Here is a 22,385-nt window from a genome sequence, read left to right as displayed (position 1 = left end):
CAACGGAGCTGTGAGAGAAAATGGTGCCAGTGTGCTGAGGAGATAGGCTCCGCCCCCTTCTCGGCGGCCTTTTCTTCCGTTTTTCTGTGGAATCTGGCAGGGGTTAAAATTCATCCATATAGCCCTGGGGGCTATATGTGATGTATTTTCGCCAGCCAAGGTGTTTTTATTGCTGCTCAGGGCGCCCCCCCCTAGCGCCCTGCACCCTCAGTGACCGAAGTGTGAAGTATGCTGAGGAGCAATGGCGCACAGCTGCAGTGCTGTGCGCTACCTTGGTGAAGACAGGATGTCTTCTGCCGCCGATATTTCCGGACCTCTTCTTGCTTCTGGCTCTGTAAGGGGGCCGGCGGCGCGGCTCTGGGACCGAGCTCCGAGGCTGGGCCTGTGTTCGGTCCCTCTGGAGCTAATGGTGTCCAGTAGCCTAAGAAGCCTAATCCACTCTGCACGCAGGTGAGTTCGCTTCTTCTCCCCTTAGTCCCTCGATGCAGTGAGCCTGTTGCCAGCAGGTCTCACTGAAAATAAAAAACCTAAAACTAAACTTTCACTAAGAAGCTCAGGAGAGCCCCTAGTGTGCACCCTTCTCGGCCAGGCACAAAAATCTAACTGAGGCTTGGAGGAGGGTCATAGGGGGAGGAGCCAGTGCACACCAGGTAGTCCTAAAGCTTTACTTTTGTGCCCAGTCTCCTGCGGAGCCGCTATTCCCCATGGTCCTTACGGAGTTCCCAGCATCCACTAGGACGTCAGAGAAAAAGTTTTACTCTCAAGGTATGTGTCTAATGTTTTTATTTGGGTATTTTTTTCCCAGTAGTACTACAGGTACCAGCGGGCCCGTTTTTCTCCCGCATGCTGGTACTTGTGGTTCTCCAAGTACCAGCTTGCGGGGGAGGCTTGCTGGGACTTGTAGTACTACAGGAAAAAACAATATTCTTGTCATTTTCTCAAGGCTATCAGCCCCCCATCCGCAGCCCTTAGATGGGGGGGGGGGGGGGGGGGGGACAGCCTCGGGCTTCACCCCTGGCCCTTGGGTGGCTGGGGGGGGGACCCCTTGACTGAAGGGGTCCCCACTCCCCCAGGGTACCCCGGCCAGGGGTGACTAGTTGGATATTTAATGCCACGGCCGCAGTATAAAAGTGACCCCCGGCTGTGGCATTATCTGTCCAGCTAGTGAAGCCCGATGCTGGTGTAAAAAATACGAGGGACCCCTACTCTTTTTGTCCCCCGAATTTTTTTTGCACCAGGCGCAGAGCCCGGTGCTGGTTTTAAAAATACGGGGGATCCCCTGTCCATTTCCCCCCCAGATTTTTAGAAACAGGACCAGCTCGAAGAGCCCGAGGCTGGTTATGCTTTGGAGGGGGGACCCCACGCAATTTTTTTTCGTGTTTTTTCCCGTTTTTTAAAAATCGGAACAAAATCCGTCAAATCGGCCGTTTTTCGTCAGCGGGACTGTCGAATCCGTTTTTTATTGAATATGGTCAATTTCGGCACCCACTTGCCGAAATTAGACGGTCGAATTGTGTCGAACTAAAAAACGGCCAAAAAATTGCCGCGATTTGCCGCTAATTGCATATACCCCTAAGTCTTTTGTGTGCCCAAGCTCCTGCAGATCCAGTCTATACCCCATGGTCCTTTTGGAGTCCCCAGCATCCTCTAGGACGTAAGAGAAATAGATTTGGATCCTCAGTGCCATAAATGGTTGTGTGTCTTGCATTATTATATAGAGCCCTGCCAACCAACAAGTGTCCTTTCCCCTTTTCTAGGACCTGTCAATCCTAGCAAAGGCAACAACAGTAAGAGAAGGTGTACTGTATAACACCTTTAAGGTAACAGTGAGAATTACAGGAGATATCCCCCCACCTGACTACAGGGACACAGGGTGGACGATCTCCTTTAGGGGGGGGTATTTATTAAAGCTTGGAGATAGATAATACTTGGAGAGAGAGCGAACGCCTGTCATTTTTCAGACACAGCCTGTAAAATGTAAGGAAGAAGCTGATTGGCTGGTACTTTATCTCACAATTTTATCTCTCACCAAGCTTTCATAAATACCCCCCTTAATATTATTCCTAGAGGTACCAGGAAAACCTCCATATTCACACGGCGGGAAATTTACTTTATGAGCAAACATTTTAGGCACTGTACACAATGAACATGTTAATGTCACATAGTAAATTTTATAAATTGAGAAATAATAAAAGTTTCTAAAACCCGTGAAGTTTCAGAATCATCATTTTAGCTTTTTAGAAAAGACATGCTAATAAATTACTTAAGGTAAGCTTTGGAGAGAAAAACACCTAAGTTATTTTAAAAAAGAAAACATCTAATCAATAATCCAATCTTGTATGTGAGTTATTGGAATATTTTAAGGATTACAAAAAGGAAATGGAGAAAGTTCCATTTAGCTATCATTCTGCTATAGCTATACATGTGGTACTGCTTTGCAGCCGCAGAGTGCCTCACAGACATCCACACACAAGAAAGGCTTCTCCACCTGGGTTAGGACACAAATGATCAAAGACTCCACTACCTTGATTCTTTGCAAATACTCCATTTACATCCAGGGGCTTAATTCAGACCTGATTGCTTCTCTGCGTTATTGCAGAGGTCTGCGATCAGATAGCCGCCGCCCATAGAGATTGGAAACCTGCCCTGTGCAAGTGTGCAAATGCATGCGTGGACATTTGCAAATCTGTTTGCAACTCGCTCACCATCGAATGATTTTTCCATTCTGTGCGCAGCCCAGGACTTGGTCCTACAGTGCGAAAGAAATAGGCTGATCGGGGTCGGAGCCGACGTCTCACACCCACCCAGAAAACGCTTGGGAGCGCCTGCGCTTTTTGACACTCCTAGAAAACAGCCAGTTACCACCCACAAACGCCCTCTTCCTGTCAATACCCTTGCGTACGCCTAGTAATCCAAATTTTCACACCATTCTGTCGCTATTTGGGCTCATGCATGCGCAGTCATTCGATAATCGCACGCTGTGCTATTTCGCACAACAGCGATCAGGTCTGAATTAGGCCCCAGGTTCTCTGCTGCATCACAAGCAGCACTGGGTCTGAACCAAAAAGCATCAATTACTTTTTTGTGCTGCAAATCCATTATGTCAGTGAGATGTCAGTAGTTGAGATAGGCGGAGGAGAGGGGCATAGAGAACGCTGTACAGCTAACCCAGCTGCAGAAGAGGTAAGTATTAGAGGGTATGGGACTCAGGGTTGACAGTGTAAAGGTCGACACCTATTGGTCGGCAGTGACTAGGTCGACATGGAAAAAGGTCGACATGTGTTGTGTTTTTTTTGGGTGTCGTTTTCTTCGTAAAGTGACGAGGAACCCCAATTAGTGCACAGTGTCCCCTCGCATGTCTCGCTTCGCTCTCCATGCTTCAGGCAAGATGCCTCGCTGCGCTCGGCACAGGTTACCGTTCCCAATTGTAGTCCATGTGGATCGTACAGTATGAAAAAAAGTGCAAAGAATGGAAAAAAAATAAGTGAACTCATGTCGACATTTTTCCATGTCGACCTAATGTGTGTCCACCTAGAGTCCGGATAACGTATTAGAAGTGGGTGTTGTACCTTTAAATATTACCAACTAAATTTATACTAATACCAAAAAGAGAAAAAGAATACCTACAACATATACTGGACAGACCAATTAGTAAAAAGATGTAAATTTATTTAATCAGCTACAAACATAATGAAGAATTTAAATTATTTTGGGGAAAGAAACCTATCCTTTGTAACAAAACAACCCACTACACAGCCCAACCAAACAAATGGTTATTAGTGGGGTATGAATTTGGTTTTCCATGATTAAACACGCTGTATGATGTTGGAGAAGGGCGTCTGTTTTCACTATTTGGAGCTTTAATGCATGTTGTGGGTATTTTAGTATAGTTTTTTTTACATAAAGTATTTTTATTAAGAGAAAATTTGGTGCAAACAGATACAGTATAATAATAGAACAGACCACAGTATAGATAGCGAATTGTAATATTTTAGAACAGTTATACCCTATTTCACCTCTCTCCTCTATGTTTAGTGTGTATATGGTGGTGCATGAAAATTTACGTCACATCTAACCAAAATAATCACATTTCCCAACCTACTGGTAGTTTCAGCACTAGCTGTTATTACTCCAGCGCACACACTCACTTCAGGTGATGGAAGCTATTTTCCCTCAAAAAGGCAATGACTGAAAACACCTAATTACATCTCTCTATAGTGTACTAATTCATTCAAAGGGGGAGATTTATCAAAGCTTGGAGAGAGGTAAAGTACCAACCAATCAGCTACTGCCATTTTCCAAACAGCAGTAAAATGACAGAAGCTGATTAGTTAGTACTTTCCCTCTCTCCACAAGCTGGCTAAATCTCCCCCAAAGCCCACTCCTCACTAGATGAAGTTGGTCACTATAATGTTGCTATATCTGCTAAAATTAATTCTGCTAAACTTTCTATGGAATTAAGCTGTCTGTGCATTAATACATTTCTAAATGTAACCCAGACATCAGCGCCTGGAATTGTGAGCCTGGTAGTACACCCAGAGCTGCAGTCACCAGCCTGTGTACCATAGCAGTGCCAGGCTAGGATTGACTAGAACCGCAGCTGGCAGTTAAGGAGGGCAGACTCCATTACAGCTCTGCATGGCACTGTGGGAAAAGAGATTGATACCACAGTGTTAATACTTAGACTAGAGGGTCTGAGAGCTGCAAGACAGAGAACAGTAGTGTTCATTCTAGCACACTGCACTTGTCACAACCCGTGCAGTTCCTCTTTTCTGCCTGGGGCACTGCTCTCTACTCTGGTGCTTCTAGCACACTCTGGTCTGTAACTAAGACAGTGACACCCCAGGCAGGAAAGAGAAACTGCATGGTTTGTGACAGGTGCAGGGTGCTAGAATAACCACTGCCAACTACTGAGATGGGAGTTAAGGAATAAGGAGTGATTTCCGATGTGGAAAGGTCACGCCTGGTAAGTGTCTAGTGGAGCCTGGTATTAACTACAGGGTGTACCAATGGAACAGTGTTCATGTAAAACACAGAAGGGCACAAGGAGGTTCTGATATCATATAGAGAGACAGGGAATTATCATATCAGTCTGCTGTTTCATAATACCTATATGAATAGTGAGAGTGCACATCATTGTGAGACTCTAGTGTACATCTAAGTGTCCTCCACAAAGTGAATTCTGTGCAACTGCAAAACTTCCCTCACCTCCCGGGGAAGAGGGGCGCTAGGGGAGCATAGTTGTGTTATCAAATCCATCTCTGTCACATAGACATTACATTTCTCAAGGAGTCAAGTTAAATACATTTGGATTTCATTTTAATAATCACTTCCAAGTTCTCAAATGTCCAGGCAAACATCCCTGCAAGTGCATAAACATTTATATAGCAGTATGTGTGGTGTCTAATTCTCAGTGTTACATATTTCCTAGTGCACTGTTGCTTCTTGCTAATGCAGTACTAGATTGCGTTGTTTTTGTTTATATGTAAATAAAAGTTTATTTAGTTGGGTGTCCTGAGTGGATCCTTGGTGGACAGCATCAGTCTTCCCGCTACAAGCTGTAATTAAGACTCAGGTGGAGGCGCTGCTATGGAGGGGAAGAAAGAGCGACTGTGCAGAGTAGCAGTATCATTGCCCCTTCCAGCAGGCTGTGGTATAGAAGATCTGCACTGTCTAGATCAGGGGTGGGGAACCTCAGGCCCGCGGGCCGTATAAGGCCCGCAAAGCCACTTGATCCGGCCCTCCCAGGCTCACTCCTGAGCTCCGGCTTCTGGCTCTGGCAGTGTGCGTGTGTGCCTGTGCGGTGCTATGGGAGAGATGTCATGACGTCTCTCCCATAGTTCTGAGGAGCAGGCAGCCAGGAAGAGGGCAAGGGTCTGGAAGCAGGAGCGTGGCTGGTGAGTATTGTGTTTTTTCTCTCTTTCTGTGTGTGTGTGTGTGTGTGTGTGTGTGTGTGTGTGTGTGTGTGTGTGTGTGTGTGTGTGTGTAAGCGGCGCTACTAGGGGTCATATCTAATGGGGGCAGGCTAATTTTTAAGTTGATAATTTTTGTGTGGCACCCGAAGGATGTTATAAATATCCAAATGGCCCTTAGTAGAAAAAAGGTTCCCCACCCCGGTCTAGATAGACAGTCACTGGGTCAACAGGGTCAAAAGGTTTCCAGACAAAAGGTAGACACTGGGTAAGGCTGCCAGACAAAAGGTAGACACTGGGTAAGGCTGCCAGACAAAAGGTAGACACTGGGTAAGGCTGCCAGACAAAAGGTGGACACTGGGTAAGGCTGCCAGACAAAAGGTGGACACTGGGTAAAAGTAGACAATTTTTTTTTAGTATCGTTTTGTACGTTTAACCATTTCTAAGCACAATCAGTGGAAACATGAACCCTCGTGGGCTCTCTTTGCTCGCCATGCTTCGGGCATGGTAACAATTCCTAATCATAGTCCACGTGGATAGTAAATCATGCAAAAAAAACAAACATTTGTGTTGACCTTAAGCACTGTCTACCTTTTACCTATTGACTGTAGACCTATACATTGGAACCCGTTACATGATTATGTAGTAACTAGAAATAAGCAGCAATATGGAGTACAGCCAATGCTGCTATAGGAATCTGTGATTTAGAAATGAACTTGTTTGCCTTGTATGACCCCATAAAATCAGATGAGTAACAAGCATTCTTAAAGCCTAGAAAATATGCCTCATTTCTGATGGTACAGAAAATGTAATGAGCCATGTACATGCCACCAGAATTAATGTTTGGAACAATATAATGGAGTCCTATCAGTGCGCTCATCTATATAATAATTCTGTAAGGTCTATCCCGTCTCTAACAGTGGGAGATGGGACAGACCCTGGGTGAAGAGGAGGACCCACTAGACAGAGAATCCCTTTACTAGTTACATATATAATACAATACGCTGCCAGGACGCTTTGCAAACACTAATTTGCTCAAGCAGAATTGAGGACAGAGCACAAGGTTTTCATTTCAACAATAATTTTTTAACACTAATGTGTACAAGATTAAGAATGGATCCAACAAATCCAAGAGGTAAAAAAATAATCATCCAACAATTAAGCATAATGTAGTCTTCTCTGGCTCCCGTGGCGGAGAGTATTCTACCCCTTTGGCTATTGCCACCTGTACTAAAGGGCCACTAAAGTACAAGCGGCTTTCTAACCATGTTCACAAATATTTCAAGGAAATGTAATAAATATAAATAAAGAATTATGGCTGCAGAACATAGGTGCTTTCTACCCCTCTGTAACTCTACGGATTAACAGAGCCGGAATTAACTGCCTACGGTAAAGTCGACACTCTGTGACCCAGAGCTGGGGTTAGTATGAGCGCGAGTCACTAAATCTGCTCAATGTCTCCGAACATGCAACAAAAGAAAGGGAGAAGTAAAATAAAAAAGGATGGTGCAGCTTTGGGTCAGGGAGACCAAAAAGCCCCATAAATATATTATTTTAACAAATGATTGGATAGAATTCCCTTTAATTAAGCAGTTATTCTAGTGCCTTTCTCTATGTCTATGCATCTTGTAGCACATCTGTACAAGTGGCAGTGTGATCCAGTGAAGACTGACCACCTTAAATATATTATCTGGCTCTGTTCACAAACTGCAGTGCAATACTACAACATAACCTTGCTGTTCTCCCAACAGATCTGTGTCTATAGATCGAATGTGTCTCTGTGGCTTATGTTTCCATCAATATCACACGCCGGGTTGCTGGTTTCCACAAAAACAGACTCTAGCGCAGCTTCTTGCTCTTCCAATGTGGTGACAGCTGCTGCCCCACTCAGTGGCGGCTTGCTGGGGAGCGGCTGCTGTTCCTGTCTCTTCTCCTCGGCTTTTCTGCCTTTTCTTTTGCCAAGGATTTTGATGTAGTTTGCTGGGACAAATCCTGTTGTTTGTCCATCCAAGCTTCCAAGCAGCCACCCTCTTATTTTAGGCTGTTGCTCTGAAATAATTCACAACACATTAAATGACAATTAAAGTAAAGGAAGTATAGACTAAACGGTAATGACCAGCAACTTATGTATACACGTTTATTTTGGTTGCAGTTGTGGGAGTAGTATGCCAGGTAGTGCAGCAGATCGTGCATGCCCAGTAAAGGGTGAACACACATGCACCAAAGCAGATCTGCTAGATTCTGCCACTTATACCAGACTGGTATGGGAGAGGCAGTATTCTAATATAGTCTAAATACAGATAATAGTGTGTTTGTTTGTGAACAAGACAGAGTGTTACAGATGGTGTTCCTGCTAGGTTGGTATGGAACGGCGCAGTGCCCTGCCCGGTTCTAAACTGATGATATATGCCCTGCCATTTCTTGAATGCTAAATTGCAAACTGCACATCTCCAGAGCACAACACACTGGTAAGACCACAACAGAGAACAGATGGGCGGAGCTACAACCCAGCCCCCAGGGTGTGCACACAGATCAAACAAGAGGAGGATGACAACGGTGCTTCCACTCAATGCTGCGGCTTGCCACTTGCGGCTGAGGTCTCACGTCACGCTCAGTCATGAGCTTGTGCTGGGCTCTCCCACCAACATAAGCCTTCTGCCCGCCGCACCACTCCAGCTGTACAGTAGGCGCCACAATGAGTCACAATCACTGCTGCCACCCCGCTGCATGCAAAACCAAGATGAGCCACCCTGAGCCTGCTGAGAGAGGTACCACATGAGGACTACAATGAGGAAGGAGGCGTCTTGGTCAGCCATTTTAAAGCACTGGCTCAAAAAGAACCTGAGGGCAACCTTGACAGACAGTAGCCGATTACAGGTAAGACAGCCTCACTGGAGCGGTCTACGTCATGGACTGGACTTGCTTAATATGTGAATGCAAACTGGGGACACTACTGTGTGTCATAAGGTGAATTGGGGGCAGTAATATGTGTATGTGAATTCTGGTCACTGTGTGTGGCATAATGGGAATTCTAGCCATTATATTGCAGTACATATAATGTACATTATGAATGTAGATGATAACTGAATACATCAGCTTTATCGTCACATCCATAAATGTGTCCATAAGAAGTAAAAGGTTCCTCCTCAGCGGTAAGCACCATGCCCAAAACATTCTATAGTGAACACTAGGAGCTATATTTACTAAAGCGCAAGTTTCTAGAAGTGGATTCTACATATTCTAGAAGGTGCTCGATAAATAAATAGAATCTGATTGCTTGCTACGGCCAACATCTCCACTTCTGTAAATCAAGCACTTTAGTAAATATACCCGAGTCATAGACACATATACCGGTTCTCTGCTGTATTATTGTTGGGTAGCCAGAGAAGCTGCATAGAGATATTAGGATCTCCGGCAATAGTGAGCTACTTGTCATCTGCTTTTTGTGAGTGCTCCAATTAACTAGTTGGTGCTTTCTTCTATTATGCGCACACGCATGTTTCTAAGATCATTTATCAGATAATAAGATGGAGTTATTATTCTTGTATTTTATTATTTAATCAATGTTTAATAGTGAAAGCGTTTTGTGCAAGCAAAATAAATATATAAACGTAAATGGACATAAATACAGAGGTGAGTGTATGCAGTATATACTTGTAAGCATACGGTTGTAATTGTGGCTTTTCCAGTGAACGCAACTTAGCTTGCAGCATGTTCTCCCATTATAAATCCCAATCTCTCCCTCCTTCCTAGAGCAGGCATTCCCAACCTCGGTCCTCAAGGCACACTAATAGGCCCTACACACTGGCCGACATCACTCAAAGATATGAACGATCTCATTCATTAATGAACGAGATACCATTCATATCTTTGAGTGTGGACACACCAGCGATGAACGATGCGCGGCCCCGTGCTCGTTCATCGCTGGTGCCCAGTCGGCTGTGCATGCAGGCCAATATGGACGATCTCGTTCATATTTGCCTGCACTGCTATGGAGCCGGGTGACAGGAGGCAGCTCGGCCAATGTGTAGGGCCCTTAACAGTCCAGGTTTTAGTGATATCCATGCTTGAGCAAAGGTGATTTAATTAGTACCTCAGTTATTTTGCTTTATCCATCTGTGCTAAAGCCTGGATATCACTAAAACCTGCAATGTTAGTATGCCTTGAGGACCGAGGTTGGGGGAAGCAGTTAGCGTACCAACATACGGGATCCCAGCGGTCAATATACCGACGCCAGGATCCCGAGGGAGGACGCAATGACGGCGTCAAAATACAGACGCCGCTGGGGATGCCGGCGTCAGATTGCCGACACCCCGATCGACCTCACAGCAGGACACACTGCCCTTCCGTGTGCGGGTCGCCACCGAGGCCGCAGCATGGCGAGCGCAGCGAGCCCGCAAGGGGCTTGCTGCACTCGCCCCTCCCCGCTGGGATCCCGGCGTCGGTATGCTGACCGGCGGACTCCTGACCGCCGGTCAGACATACTACACCCAAACAAACAAATAGAAGTGTACAAAATACATGACTAAAGAGCAACACAATAAAAGTAAAAGATACAGGACAGCGTGTCTAGGCTAGTAAATTAAATGTACAGTATATGAAGGTGGTAATCCCTTTAATTAAATCAATCAGCTATTAATCTTAGCAGGAGTTCTGTATCTAATTTAACAGCATATATATAAATTGTAGCGGAGTTGGTCTATAAATGCCCGGGTAGAAGAAAGAAAAAAACAAAAGCCAATACCTTTGGGAGCCAGGTTGAGCAAATCGCCAGCATGGAAGGAAATCTCCTCTTCTGAGGCAGCAGTGAAGTCATATTCTGCCCTTCCCACTACATGGTCATCTTCCCCAATCGCCCAGTTTATGTTTTCTACATAAAGAATGACACTATTTAAGCCAGTGTGAGTGGCACACAAACACCAGACAATCATTACCACGTGAACATCCAGTACAGACATTAAACAAACAAAATACTCCGAACTCAGGTTTTGAACGAACAGTCCTGAAAATACAGGCGATCAATTCACTAGCGGCAGGTGCACTAATGAAACCAAATATTCAGGACTGTTCCCTAATGATTTGGCAGTTCTCATTCTCCTTAAAATAGGTTCAGAGCACAAAATAGCGGAATTATAATTCTTTCAGAATGACAGAAACAAAGTAAAGTTTACTCACAGTAATTATAGATCATTTATTTTTCATTTCACTCTTAACACAACATTTTGCTCATAACCCGTTCAGATTGCACTGCTGGGTCGCACCCGAGAATTGGAAACGGGTCCCTCCCGGGTGCGACCCGGCATTGGACCCTTTCAGACTGGCTTCCCGACCCGGCAATATGCCGTGTTTTGGGTTGCCATCGGCGGCGGGGACGGAGCCAGCATAGGAGGCGGGTGCGGAACCGTCGCTGGAGATTAGATCATCTCCGCGCCACCTCTCCCTATGCTGTGAAAGGGTACTAGGGCGCATCGACCCGGGTAACCCATTCACACTGCCCCTGACCCAGTAATAATCTGGGTATAACCCTTCTTTATTCCTGGGTTGAATTACCGGGTCAGGCGACCCGGGAATTCATCAGTAAACCGTTTCCACCGCACAGCGACCCATGTCGGATCGATACAGAGTTATTTTTGCAGTGTGAACAGGGTATAAGTAACATGAAGATTGTATAAAATGAATTCGCTCATCAGAAAGATTCCATGCATCTGTCTCTGCGGAGTACAAACTTACCATCATTACTTTCAGCATTACCGGTGGACAGGAGTTTCCAAATAAGGTAGGGGCCACCAAGAATGACAGCAAAGAATAAGAAAATCGGCCATGACTTGGAAGAATTGCTGGCGTCATTCTCCGTACCAAGCTGAGCCACGGTCCCCGCACTTTCAGTCCACAAATCCTCATTCTCTGAACCCTTCCGTAGACCCATAAGTCTCTGCAAACGCCGGAAAAGGAACCGGATTGTCCTGACAAGTGCAAAAGCTGAAAACACCTTTGTAAAGTGGATCTTCAGCCTGGAGAAGTGGTTTGCCACATCTAGAACAGCCCTGAAGCTGTTATAAACAGCAGAGAAGGTGGCGTCCATCATCATGCTGACTGAGGCAAAAGCGTGAACGATACTTTCGATGGACTGGAACGCTCCGCGGCTACTTTCTTCAGCTTGGCGCACAAACCTGCTGGGAGGTACATCATCTGTCTGGAATCTGTTGTAGCCCATTCCACTACCGTAACCATAGCTGTATGGACTGTAACTTCCATAAAGTGAGGTGCCATAATTGCTGTAAGAGCCAAAACCAGTGGAAAGGGAATTGTATCCAGGTCGGTAGGTGCTGAGCGAACTGGCCCTTGTCTGTTCAGATGGTCTAGGTAGGACAGGTGGAGGCACCCTGCTAAGAGCTGGATGTCCTGGTCTGGTGAGGGTGCTAGTTCTCAAGTCAGCTGACCTACAAATAATAATTATAATTAATTAACAGTTTCTTATATAAAGCAGCAAATTCCATTGTGCTTTACAATTGGAAAAAACAAGGATACAATAAAACTGGGTAATAAACAGTCAGAGGTAGGGAGGCCCTGCTCGCAAGCTTACAATCTATAGTTAAGACTTACCTTTGTTAAATCTCTTTCTGCGAGGTACACTGGTTTCCACAGGGAATAACATTGGGGTGTAGAGTTGGATCTTGATCCAAGGCACCAACAGGCTAAAGCTTTGACTGTTCCCAGGAGGCACTGCACCGCCTTCTCTATAGCCCCGCCTCCAGGCACTGGAGCTCAGTTTTGTTAACCAGTCCAATGCAATCGCAGGAAAGAGAGACGGTAGATGTTAGTCACACAGACCCACATTCTCGCGACAGGAGAAGCGACTAGCGGCTAATGCCATACAAACCCAAAGAAGCTAAGTGCGTCAGGGTGGGCGCCCTGTGGAAACCAGTGTACCTCGCAGATAGAGATTTAACAATGGTAAGTCTTACCATAAATCTCCTTTTTTGCAGCGGGGTACACTGTTATTCCACAGGGAATAACATGTAGGGATGTCCTAAAGCAGTTCCTCATCGGAGGAGATGCACTGTAGCGGGTACAAGAACCCAATGTCCATAGGAAGCATCCTGGGAGGCAGAAGTATCAAAGGCATAGAACCTGATGAACGTGTTCACCGAGGACCATGTAGCCGCCTTGCACAATTGTTCAGCCGACGCGCCACGGCGGGCCGCCCAAGAAGGTCCAACAGACCGAGTAGAATGGGCCTTGATAGCAGCAGAAGCTGCGAGTCCAGCCTGCGCCTTAGCTTGTGCAATCACCATTCTAATCCATCTGGCCAAGATCTGCTTATTCGCAGGCCAGCCACGTTTGTGAAAACCAAAAAGTACAAAATGCGAATTTGATCTCCTGATTGAGGCTGTCCTTTCTACATATATACGGAGAGCCCGTACCACATCCAAAGACCGCTCTTTGGAAGACAAACCAGGAGAGATAAAGGCCAGAACCACAATCTCTTGGTTAAGGTGGAAAGATGACACCACCTTAGGTAGATAACCATGGCGAGTTCTAAGAACTGCCCGGTCACGGTGAAAAATCAGAAAGGGTGGACAACAGGACAAAGCGCCTAAGTCTGACACCCTCCTAGCAGAGGCAATAGCCAACAGAAAAATGACCTTAAGCGTAAGGCATTTAAGGTCCACAGACTCAAGAGGTTCAAACGGAGACTCCTTGAAGGGCATTAAGGACAACAGACAGATTCCATGGAGCCACAGGAGGGACACAGGGAGGCTGAATCCGTAGTATACCCTGAGTGAATTTATGAACATCACGAATAGATATAATTTTTTGCTGAAACTACACTGACAAGGCAGAAATGTGAACCTTGAGGGAGGCCAGGCAAAGTCCTAAATCCAGGCCTTCTTGCAAAAAAGACAGAAGTCTGGAAGTACTAAACTTGTATGCATCGTAATTCTTAGCAGCACACCAGGTGAAGAATTCCAGACCCTATAATAAATGCAGGCCTTCAACATAGTTTGAATAACCGCCTCAGAAAATCCTATGGCCCTCAGGAGTGAGGCTTCAAGAGCTACGCCATCAAAGCCAGTCTTGCTAGGTCCTGGTAGACACAAGTGCCCTGAAAGAGGAGGTCTGGGCGTTGAGGAAGTAGAAGAGGACGCTCGATCGAGAGACCCTGCAGGTCTGAGAACCAATGCCATCTGGGCCACGCTGGAGCGACTAGAAGCAGTATTCCTCCTTCTTGCTTGAACTTCCGTAGTACCCTGGGCTGGAGGGAACACGTATGGCAGCCGAAAGTTCCATAAAATTGCCAGTGCGTCCACGAACGCTGCTTGAGGATCCCTTGTCCTTGCTCCAAAGACCGTAACCTTGTGATTGTGTTGAGACGCCATCAGGTCTACATCTGGTAGATCCCACTTGTCCACAAGGAGTTGGAAGACCTCCGGATGAAGACTCTACTCCCCAGGATGTACGTCCTGACTACTGAGGAAGTCCGCTTCCCAGTTGAGGAACACTGCCGATATTGCTGGCAGATGTCGTTCTGCCCATCGAACAATTTTTTACACTTTCATCATTGCCATGCGGCTTCGAGTGCCTCCTTGATGATTTATGTATGCCACCGTTGTGGCGTGGTCTGATTGTACTTGAACAGGCCTGTTCTGTACGAAAGGCAGGACCAGTGTCAATGCACTACACACTGCCCGCAATTCCGTAATGTTTATCTAGAGGAGAGATTCCTCCCTGGTCCACTGACCCTGGAGAGAGTGTTGCTCCAACGCCGCGCCCAACCCGCAGACTGGCATCCGTCATTAGGAGTACCCAGTTGGAGATCCAGAAGGGACGACCCCTGCTCAATTGTTGGTTTTGTAGCCACCAACTCAGTGACAGACGAACCTCCGGAGTCAAGGAGATCATTTGAGACCTGACCCAGTGAGGCAGATCGTCCCACCTGGAAAGGATTGACCTCTGCAGAGAGCGGGAATGAAATTAAGCGAACTCTACCACGTCGAAAGCCGACACCATGAGGCCTAGTACTTGCATCGCCGAGTCCATCGACACTCTTTGGCGAGAGAGAAAGCATCTGATTCTGTCCTGAAGTTTCAGGACTTTCTCTGGAGACAAGAACAAATGTTGGTTGTGTGTGTCCAGTAATGCCCCCAGGTGCACCATGCTCTGAGCAGGGACCAGCGAGGATTTCTTCCAGTTGATGAGCCACCCGTGGGCTTGTGGGAATTGGACTGTCAGTTCCAGATGGCGAAGGAGAACCTCTGGGAACTTCGCCAGGATCAACAAGTTGTCCAGATCCTGATACCCTGACGGTGGAGAAGGGCCGTCATGACCTTGGTGAAGATCCGCGGAGCAGTGGTCAGTCCGAAAGGCAAAGCTTGAAACTGATAATGAAGGTTGCCAATAGCAAACCGTAGATATTGCTGATGCGACATGGCAAAAGGTGTGTGTAGGTAAGCATCCTGTATATCCAGGGATACCATATAGTCCTTGGGTTCCAAATTCAGTACAATAGGAGCGCAGAGTTTCCATACGAAATTTGGACACCCTTACAAATTTGTTCAAAGATTTGAGGTTGAGTATAGGCCGGGAGGATCCATTCAGCTTCGGAACTAGAAACAGCGTTGAATAGTATCCCCTGCCTCTCTGAGACAGAGACACCGGCACCGGGATTTGACAACCAAATCTAGAGTTTGTGCTTTTAACGGATCCGAAGGGATAACTGTTGAGCAAAACTGGTGAGGGGGACGTCTCTTGAAAGAGATTGCGTACCCGTGAGAGACCACTTCCTGCACCCAGGCGTCTAAAGTGGTCTTTAACCATACCTGGGCGAACTGCAGAAGTTGGCCTCCCACCCTGGGCTCCCCCAGGGGGAGGCCCGCCCCGTCATGCAGCAGGCTTGTCCGGTTTGGAAGCAGGCTGGTGGGCAGCCCAAGAACGTTTAGGTTTGGGCTTAGAGGACTTGGAAGTGCAAGCCTGTATCGGGTACGCCTGACCCTTTGCTTTACCTGGAGGTCGAAAGGAACGAAAAGTAGTACTCTTAGCCTTCGGAACCGAAGGATTAGTACTTGGGAGTTTCGCAGTCTTGGCCAACGCCAAGTCGGTCACAATCTTGTTCAGATCATCTCCAAATAGTAAATCTCCTTTACAAGGGAGTACCTCCAATGTCTTCTTAGAGTCCAGGTCCACCGACCAGGACCGTAACCACAGAATCCAGCGTGCCAGGATAGACGTAGTAGATGCCTTGGCCACCTTAACGCCTGCATCAGAGGCCTCCTCCTGAATAAAGTGGGAGGCTCTGGTAATATAAGACAGATATTGTCTGGCAGTGTCAGAAAAATTCAGAGGTAGCTCTTCCTCAATTCCTTGAACCCATGCTTCAATGCCTTTTGCAGCCCAAGAGGCTGCTATAATGGGTCTATGTACAGCACCTGTAAGAGTGTAAATAGACTTCAAGCAACCCTCCACACGCTTATCCGTCGGTTCCTTCAAAGAGGTGACGGTGGTGACAGGCAGAGTAGATGACACCACAAGACGGGCTACATGTGAGTCCACTGGTGGCGTGGTTTCCCACTTGTTACTCAACTCCGCATAGATAGGATAACGAGCTAGCAACTTTTTAGACAGGGACAATTTATTTCCTGGAGAAGACCATGACTCTTGACGTATGTCAATTAAATGGTCAGAATGTGGTTAAGACTAATTTAGTAACCTTCTGACGTTTGAACTTATCAGGTTTCTTAAGACGTATCAGGAGGGTCAATATCATCATCAATCTGAAGAATCAGCTTGATAGCCTCCACTAGGTCAGCAACACCAACCTGTGTTGTAGAATCTTCATTAGAAGCAGCGGTATCAGCATCTGATGGATCAGTATATTCCCCATTCAAATCGGAAGAATCATCCGAAATATTAGTGGATTGCGAGGAAGAAACGGCCCGCTTAGATGACCCTTTGGTCCCAGTAGGGCGAAGGTTAGACTTTTGTTTAACCAAAGACTGATTTAATTGCTGTAACTGGGTTGACAGAATATCCGCCCAAGGTGGATTAACTACAGGGACAATATGTGGCTGTAATGGCACCGGAGGTCCCACAGGGGGCGTAAGTCTTGTTACAAGCATAGTCAGCATATTTGAAAATGCAGCCCAAAGTGGATATGCCACAGGTGCTGCGGGCTGACTAGGGATGCAGAACACCCAGTACCTGAACCCCCAGCAGAAATAATTTCCTCAGGTAAATCCGTGGCGCCAGCACTGCATGATGCAGGAGTGTCTGCGGATTTCCCGCCCTGTGTAGCAGACATTATTGGAAAGTAGCCTTAGGGCGTATCAGTACAATATAGCCAGACAGACACAATACCTCTTGCAAAAGCTCTTAGTAGGGCTGCCTAGCGCAGCCCCACCTGTTAGTGACCTGCACTGCAGGCACCAACTTACAAACTGAGCTCCAGTGCCTGGAGGCGGGGCTATAGAGGAGGCAGGGCAGTGCATCCTGGGAACAGTCAAAGCTTTAGCCTGTTGGTGCCTCGGATCAAGATCCAACTCTACACCTCAATGTTATTCCCTGTGGAATACTTGTGTATCCTGCTGCAGAAATAACAAAAGTTATAGAAATGATAAACGCTAAATATAAGAATATATTACAGAAGAAGATATTATATTATACACACTCTCAAGACTACAATAGAGGGAGTTACTCAAGCCTAAACATAAATACCATTATCTAGTATACAGGTTGTACTATAAACGCATAGTCAATCTCAGGCGTAGGCAACCTGTGGCACTCCAGCTGCTGTGAAACTACACATCCCAGCAGGCCCTGTCACAGTTTTAGCATGCTGGTATGTATACTTCCACAACAGTTGGAGTGCCACAGGTTGTATGTATTCCTGGCGGACGGGATGCTGGCTGTCACTATCCCGCCCGCGAGAATGCCATCAGCGGGGCGACCGCTACGAGTCCCCTTGCTGCGCTTGCCACAGGATCTGTTTCCACTCTATGGATGTCGTGGACACTCACAAGTGGGAATAGCCCCTGTCCGCCGGTATTTCGGCTGTCGGCATTGTCAGCTGTTGGGAGTCCAGCGTCGGTATCTTGACTGTCTGCAAATTGATCGTTGCTACACCATGTATATAATTAACAGTATCCGGATGTAAGGTCAACATGGACAAAAAGTCAACATGCATTTGATCGACATAGGCAAAAGGTAGGCATTGTTAAAAGGTCGACAAGGCAATGGTCTACATGAGTTTGTTTGTTTTTTTTTTCAACTTTTTCTTACTTTACCATCCACGTGGACTACGATTGTGAATAGTAATCTGTGCTGAGTGCAGCGATGCACCTTGTCCGCACGCAAGGGGACGGGTTACACTAATTGGGGTTCCTGGTCATGTTATGGTGAAAACTACACCAAAAACATTAAGAAAACGCATGTCGACCTTTTTCTGTGTTGACCTTTTCCCCATGTCGACCCACTGATCCATAACCGTAATTAACATAGTACTTCTCCATGTTGAAGGGATGCAATACAAGGTTTTATCGGAATGGTGGCAGGACTGTACTGAGCAGCACAGGATAAACATGTCTAAAAGGTAAGCGGTTAAAGTACCGCCCGTCGGGATCCCGGCTGTCTCAATACAGATGCCGGATCCCCACAGGGGTACTATACTGCCGCCGGAATACCAACAAAGTAGGGGATTCCCCCTCTGTGGGTGTCCACGACACCCATAGAGAGAGAATAGAACCTCGCTTGCCACTGCTCGTGCACTCACCCCCCTGCCGGCATTCTGGCGCACGGAATGCCAATGTCGGTATACTGACATTCGGCATCCTGTGCAAAGGGATTCCATAACGATCCCATCAAAACACCAGGTGCAACTGGATAATGAGAAACATGTACCAGACTGTTTACGACATGGGCAATGTGTGTTCTAAGCTATCACTTTGTCAGTGCAACCCTGGGGCTACATCACTTGAAAGCACAGCTAAGGGCGCAGTGGGTTCAGGATTCAGTGCCATTATGGTTATTGCTATATCACAGAATAACACACGGATTTCATGTTTAATTTCTCTACAGAACTGTGGGTCAGATAAGTTATAAACAAGCTTGCAGAACCATTTGCTGAAGTAAAATGTGGAGGTGATTGGGGTAACCTGTGACACCAGAGAGCCCTGGCAGGACACACACAGTGCATGGTTACAATTTATATTCCAACACTATAGCTAAAAGCAGATGAGTGCATAGAAAGATCAGTAGACAGGTATCAGTGTCTTCATAGGACTAGGATTATGTTCCTGACATGCTGCGTAATATAACCCGGCAGAGGCGCCTGTGACAGAACTATGCTGCTGCTGATAAGCCAGGCGCAGGAACTAGCAATGGCCCTTTGGACCCTCCTCTGGCCTGTACACAGAGCGTTGATCACGGGGATACCCCCCAGCCGAGGACCCCGCTCAGTGTGGGACAGGGACTGCTGACGGCAGCTGGGACCCCCGGCTCGCTGTACAGTAACGAGCTGCTGCAGATACAGCTCCCCGCTCTGTGAGCTCCCGCAGTCCGCGATGCGCCGGGGCCTGCACCTCGCCCACCCCTCCAGTCACCCTGCCTGGCCGTGCGAACTCACTGATAGGAGGTGGTGGGTAAGCCACCCAGGACCCGCCGGGTCTCCCACGGTTTCGGAGGAGGCTGCGCCGCCATCCCGCTCCACTGTAGTGCCATACACAGGCCTGCGCAATCTATCGCTGACAGGCTGAGACTGCCATCCACAGGCCTGACCAATCTATTGCCAACGCTGACCTGTGAACCACACACAGACTTTACCAATCTGTTGCCGACGCCAGCGCGGAAATGAATTGCCATCCACAGGCCTGATCAATGTATCACAGATAGCTCGGTGAATTTCATAAATAAAGCATTCCTACCCCCATAGGAAACAGAAGATATGGGCCTGCTTTTGTGAATGAAAATGGAGGGAGTGGCAGGAATCTCAACCATGTGCTGCGCAGCTGCAGTCACCCCTTCTTAAGTTTATTGGCTACTTCATTTTTGTAGGACTCAGCCGCAAGGGTCTGTTTTCTAGAATAATGTAATAACTATGAACGTAACAGCTCGTAAATGTACATTATGTGCTATTCTAACTCTCATGCTGTATTAACAATTGTTTCTGTTATAAAAACTGAGCTATGTAACGTGCCAACTCTTGTGTTTGTCAGCTGTAGCTTGCAGTTGATCCCTCTAATATATAATAGAAGTGTATGATGGGGACTGCGCTAAAACACCTTATGTTTAAAAAGCAGCTCTGGAGATATGGGTTTCCACTAGCCCTATAGAGTCTGGAGAAGTTATTATTGTTACTCCCAGCGCTATTAAACACAAAACAATGATACAAGTATGGATAAAGAATTGATAATATTTATTTGCTATATAAGATACAGAGACATTTTTAATTAATTCTCTAATGTTGAGGTATAGTACTGGAAAGAGTTTGTTCTATATAGTGAAAACATTAAAATATATTTATATCCAACAAAAACGTAAGTCACACCTCAATATATTGGTAGTTCAAGAAAAAATATGCTTGTTAAAAAAAAATTATTGTCTATAAATATGTTCCTAATACCGGTATACATACATAAATGACATAAGACAAACATATAGATAAAACGAATGAAAGAAAAGGATTCCTATTGTATTGGTAGAGACGCTTACGCGATTTATTCTACCAAAAGCAAGAGAGATGAGGTGCTTAAAAGTAGTTGCAACTTCTATTTGTTACTATGTCCAAATAAAGGTTTAAATGTATCCATTCCCTGATACAAAGTTCATAGTACAGTCTCTTCAGCCAAAGTTTTAGGCAGTACTAATCAATCCTTGATACAGTCTCTCCAGCCAATGTATCTAAGCAGTGGTAAACAGTGTTAGTTATTGTGGATAAGATCCAATGATGCACTCACCACTATTTATAAGTCCTACTGGAGGTCCGGATGTCACTATGAGAGTCTCGTTCAGGTCGGAAAGGAATACAAGTGGGATCCACAGCGGTGGTCAGCGTATCCAGTAGCGTGAAACCAATCCGTTGTTCGGCGATCAACGCGTTTCGCCTGTACACCACAGGCGAAACGCGCTGATCGCCGAACAACGGATTGGTTTCACGCTACTGGATACGCTGACCACCGCTGTGGATCCCACTTGTCTGCCGGCAGACACCTGTATTCCTTTCCGACTTGAACGAGACTCTCATAGTGACATCCGGACCTCCAGTAGGACTTATAAATAGCGGTGAGTGCATCATTGGATCTTATCCACAATAACTAACACTGTTTACCACTGCTTAGAGCAGGGGTGGGGAACCTTTTTTCTACCGAGGGCCATTTGGATATTTATAAAATCCTTCGGGGGCCATACAAAAATTCTCAACTTAAAAAATTACCCTGCCCCTCAGTAGGTCTGCCCCTTAGAGGTACTGTGTGTGTGCGCCGGAGGCGCGCACGCGCCAAAAAAAATGGGTGTGGCCAGTTAAAATGGGACGTGATACACATATGCCCCCAATAGTGCGGTGCCAGATCCACAATTGCCCCCACAGTGCCAGGTATACAAATGCCCCTCACAGTGCCAGGTATACAGATGTCCCCACAGTGCCAGGTATACAGGTGCCCCCACAGTGCCAGGTATACAAATGCCCCTCACAGTGCCAGGTATACAAATGTCCCCACAGTGCCAGGTATACAAATGCCCCCACAGTGCCAGGTATACAAATGCCCCTCACAGTGCCAGGTATACAAATGCCCCTCACAGTGCCAGGTATACAGATGCCCCCACAGTGCCAGCTATACAGATGCCCCCACAGTGCCTGGTATACAAATGCCCCTCACAGTGCCAGGTATACAAATGCCCCTCACAGTGCCAGGTATACAAATGTCCCCACAGTGCCAGCTATACAGATGCCCCCACAGTGCCAGGTATACAAATGCCCCTCACAGTGCCAGGTATACAAATGTCCCCACAGTGCCAGGTATACAAATGCCCCTCACAGTGCCAGGTATACAAATGCCCCTCACAGTGCCAGGTATACAAATGCCCCTCACAGTGCCAGGTATACAAATGTCCCCACAGTGCCAGCTATACAGCTGCCCTCCCCCCTCCCCTCCGTGCTGCTTACCGTGGGACACGGAGGAGAGCGCGGCTGTCGTGTGGGAGCGGCGGCGTGTAGTACTTCAAACCAGCCGCCGGTTCGAGAGCCAATCAGAGCTCGCGGTCCGCGGCTCCTGATTGGCTGCCGGTCCGCGAGCTCTGATTGGCTCACGGACCGGCGGCTGGTTTAAAGTACTACATGCCGCCGCTCCCACTCGACAGCCGCGCTATCCTCCGTCTCCCTGTTCTGACAGCTGAGACACGCTGCCGCCGGACTGAGCGGCAGCGTGTCTCACTGACACAAGCTGGTGGGCCGGACCAAACGGCTTCGCGGGCCGTATACGGCCC

General features: G+C 46.8%; 1 protein-coding gene across 1 annotated transcript; it reads right to left on the bottom strand.

Annotated features, from left to right (window-relative positions):
* Positions 1-3,648: 3,648 nt before the first annotated feature.
* PEX13 (peroxisomal biogenesis factor 13) lies at positions 3,649-19,704 on the bottom strand. Its single transcript, XM_063918226.1, has 4 exons — positions 19,531-19,704; positions 11,643-12,352; positions 10,657-10,782; positions 3,649-7,961 (listed from the first exon to the last, which is right to left on the bottom strand). Exons 1-4 carry the CDS (start codon positions 19,623-19,625, stop codon positions 7,672-7,674), a joined length of 1,221 nt encoding a protein of 406 aa, XP_063774296.1. The 5' UTR covers positions 19,626-19,704; the 3' UTR covers positions 3,649-7,671.
* Between the last annotated feature and the right edge of the window lie 2,681 nt (positions 19,705-22,385).

The sequence above is a fragment of the Pseudophryne corroboree genome, chromosome 4 (genome assembly GCF_028390025.1).
Source record: "Pseudophryne corroboree isolate aPseCor3 chromosome 4, aPseCor3.hap2, whole genome shotgun sequence".
Classification (NCBI taxonomy): domain Eukaryota; kingdom Metazoa; phylum Chordata; class Amphibia; order Anura; family Myobatrachidae; genus Pseudophryne; species Pseudophryne corroboree.
Note: the sequence above shows the minus strand (reverse complement) of the source record. Positions and strands in the feature narration are given on the sequence as shown.

Bases quoted from the DNA above. Each gene is read 5' to 3' on its own strand.
- PEX13 (XM_063918226.1), bottom strand. From the start codon at position 19,625: ATGGCACTACAGTGGAGCGGGATGGCGGCGCAGCCTCCTCCGAAACCG. The intron at 12,353-19,530 runs GTGAGTTCGCAC...TATTATTTGTAG, and splicing joins TTACCCACCACCTCCTATCA to GTCAGCTGACTTGAGAACTA. The intron at 10,783-11,642 runs GTAAGTTTGTAC...TTCTTTATGTAG, and splicing joins TAATGCTGAAAGTAATGATG to AAAACATAAACTGGGCGATT.